Source organism: Eurosta solidaginis, chromosome 2, assembly GCF_040869045.1.
Source record: "Eurosta solidaginis isolate ZX-2024a chromosome 2, ASM4086904v1, whole genome shotgun sequence".
In the NCBI taxonomy this organism is placed as follows: Eukaryota; Metazoa; Arthropoda; class Insecta; order Diptera; family Tephritidae; genus Eurosta; species Eurosta solidaginis.
The window spans coordinates 51,843,538-51,845,499 of NC_090320.1; the positions used below are offsets into that span (position 1 = coordinate 51,843,538).

Sequence of the window (1,962 nt, forward strand, 5' to 3'; positions counted from 1 at the left end):
TTTCACAATTTATATAGAAATATATTGACCAAAAAAACAACTAATGGCGTTTTCTTTTCTGAAAATAATATAACCCTGCTGGCTTTTCTTTCTTTCTCGTAAGTTCGTGTGTTCGTTTCACAAAATTTGTCGCTTAGAATGAAGGGGGGATACAAATTGAGCCATTTTGCAGGTCGCTAGGTGATATGTGTAGCTCAAAAAATTTAATTTAAGAATGTATCATGAGGGAAGCAATTTTTCCAGAAAAGAAAACGCCATAATTTATTGATTAACGTCATTGTATAAAAAACAATCAAAGTTTGCGGGACTACATATCATAATTATATCACAAAAGCTTGGCAAACTTATTTAAAGAATGTCCAAAACTCTTCCAACAAATTAAATTTCTTTTCATTATCGTTTTCCGTTTTAAAGCGTCTATACCATTCCAATAATTGAGTTTCATTCTGTTGCTCCGCATCAATCAGCGTTTGCTTAAATGTTTCAAATAATTTTGGAAATTCATTTAATGTAGCTTGTAAGGAATTGTTTAAACGTTGTTCTAAACTTTCGGAGCCAACTTTTTCGAATAAGTTTTCCAAATTGACAACATCACTTTGTGGATCTGTACTTTCTGGCATACCATAAAATTCATCATAGACTTTACCAAGCTCATCAACAGCAGAGAACATTTCATCAACTAATGGAGGATTAGCATCTAAATCGATGGCATCGATTTTATGTAATACTTCATCCAAACGTGTAATATTGCGCTCGATTGCTGCACTCTTATTGGGTAATGCTTTCATTTCATTGATAAGATGCTTCAAGAATGTGCGCGATTCAACAAGTATCGATTTTGATTGTTTAGTGAGTAGAGTCAATGTACCGAAAAGCAATTGTTTGCGTGGTGCACTCAATTCATTCTCAAATGAGTTTTCTGCAGAGTTCGCAGCTTGTTGTTGTTGTTGTACGCCATCAGTGGGGTTTGCTTGCTCTCGTTGAGGAAATGTGGTGGCCAGCTGTAAATGTTTTTTGTTTATTGTTATTTTTGCGTTATTAATTAATTTCATTATAGTTGTACGTAAGCATTAACTGCTTTTACATGACTCACCTGTAGCACCATAAATAAGCTTAAAAGCAAAATACTCCAGCTTTTCAACATTACGGATCACTGCAATGCACTTTGTCTACTAAAACTACGTTCGTTGTAAAACTACAAAATGTAACTAAATCGGCGCGCAATCCGTGCTAATCTTTTATATATTTTTTTTTTTTACATTTATACATACCTAGGTGGGTAGGTACTTTGTTAGGTAGATATGTAAAGAGATTGAACGTGCTGGTTTATATGCATGAATGAATGAGCACCTTCCTAACAATTTTCTCGTATTTATGTATGTACGCCATTTGATCAGTTGAAAATAGTTTACATATAAATATAGGTATGGCTGTAATCGAATTTACATACAGAGTATGACACTGTCAATCGGGTGTAATGGCAATGCACTTCATATATATAAACTTGTATTTATATTGCAATACATAACAAGTTTCTTCCGTCAGTTTATGTTCTGTTTTGATTTTTTTAAGTCTATCATAGTCTGACGTACGAACATAGACCGACGTTCATAGATTTTGCTACACCAAAAATGCGCTTTCATACATACATATTTACATAATCTGCAGTAAAACTTCGAAGTAGTCTGCAAACATTCTAGTTCATGGATTGGAAGTTTGTGTGGATGTTCATACTAGTCAGCTTTGGAATAGTTAATTGACTATTCTTATGTGTGGCAATTCATACTAGTTAGTTTTGGAATAGTGCATTGACTGTAGTTTTTTGTGGCTATTCACACTAATCAGCTTTAGAATAGTAAATTGACAATAATTTTGTGGTACTACTCATACTAGTCAGTTTTGGAATAGTTCATTGACAAGAACTTTGTTTGCCGATACGAGCAAATACGCGTACGATTTCTG

General features: G+C 33.6%; 1 protein-coding gene across 1 annotated transcript; it reads right to left on the reverse strand.

Annotated features, from left to right (window-relative positions):
• Positions 1–1,259, reverse strand: LOC137239708 (uncharacterized). The gene is made up of 2 exons (XM_067765319.1): positions 1,094–1,259; positions 1–1,001 (listed from the first exon to the last, which is right to left on the reverse strand). Exons 1-2 carry the CDS (start codon positions 1,142–1,144, stop codon positions 345–347), a joined length of 708 nt encoding a protein of 235 aa, XP_067621420.1. The 5' UTR covers positions 1,145–1,259; the 3' UTR covers positions 1–344.
• Between the last annotated feature and the right edge of the window lie 703 nt (positions 1,260–1,962).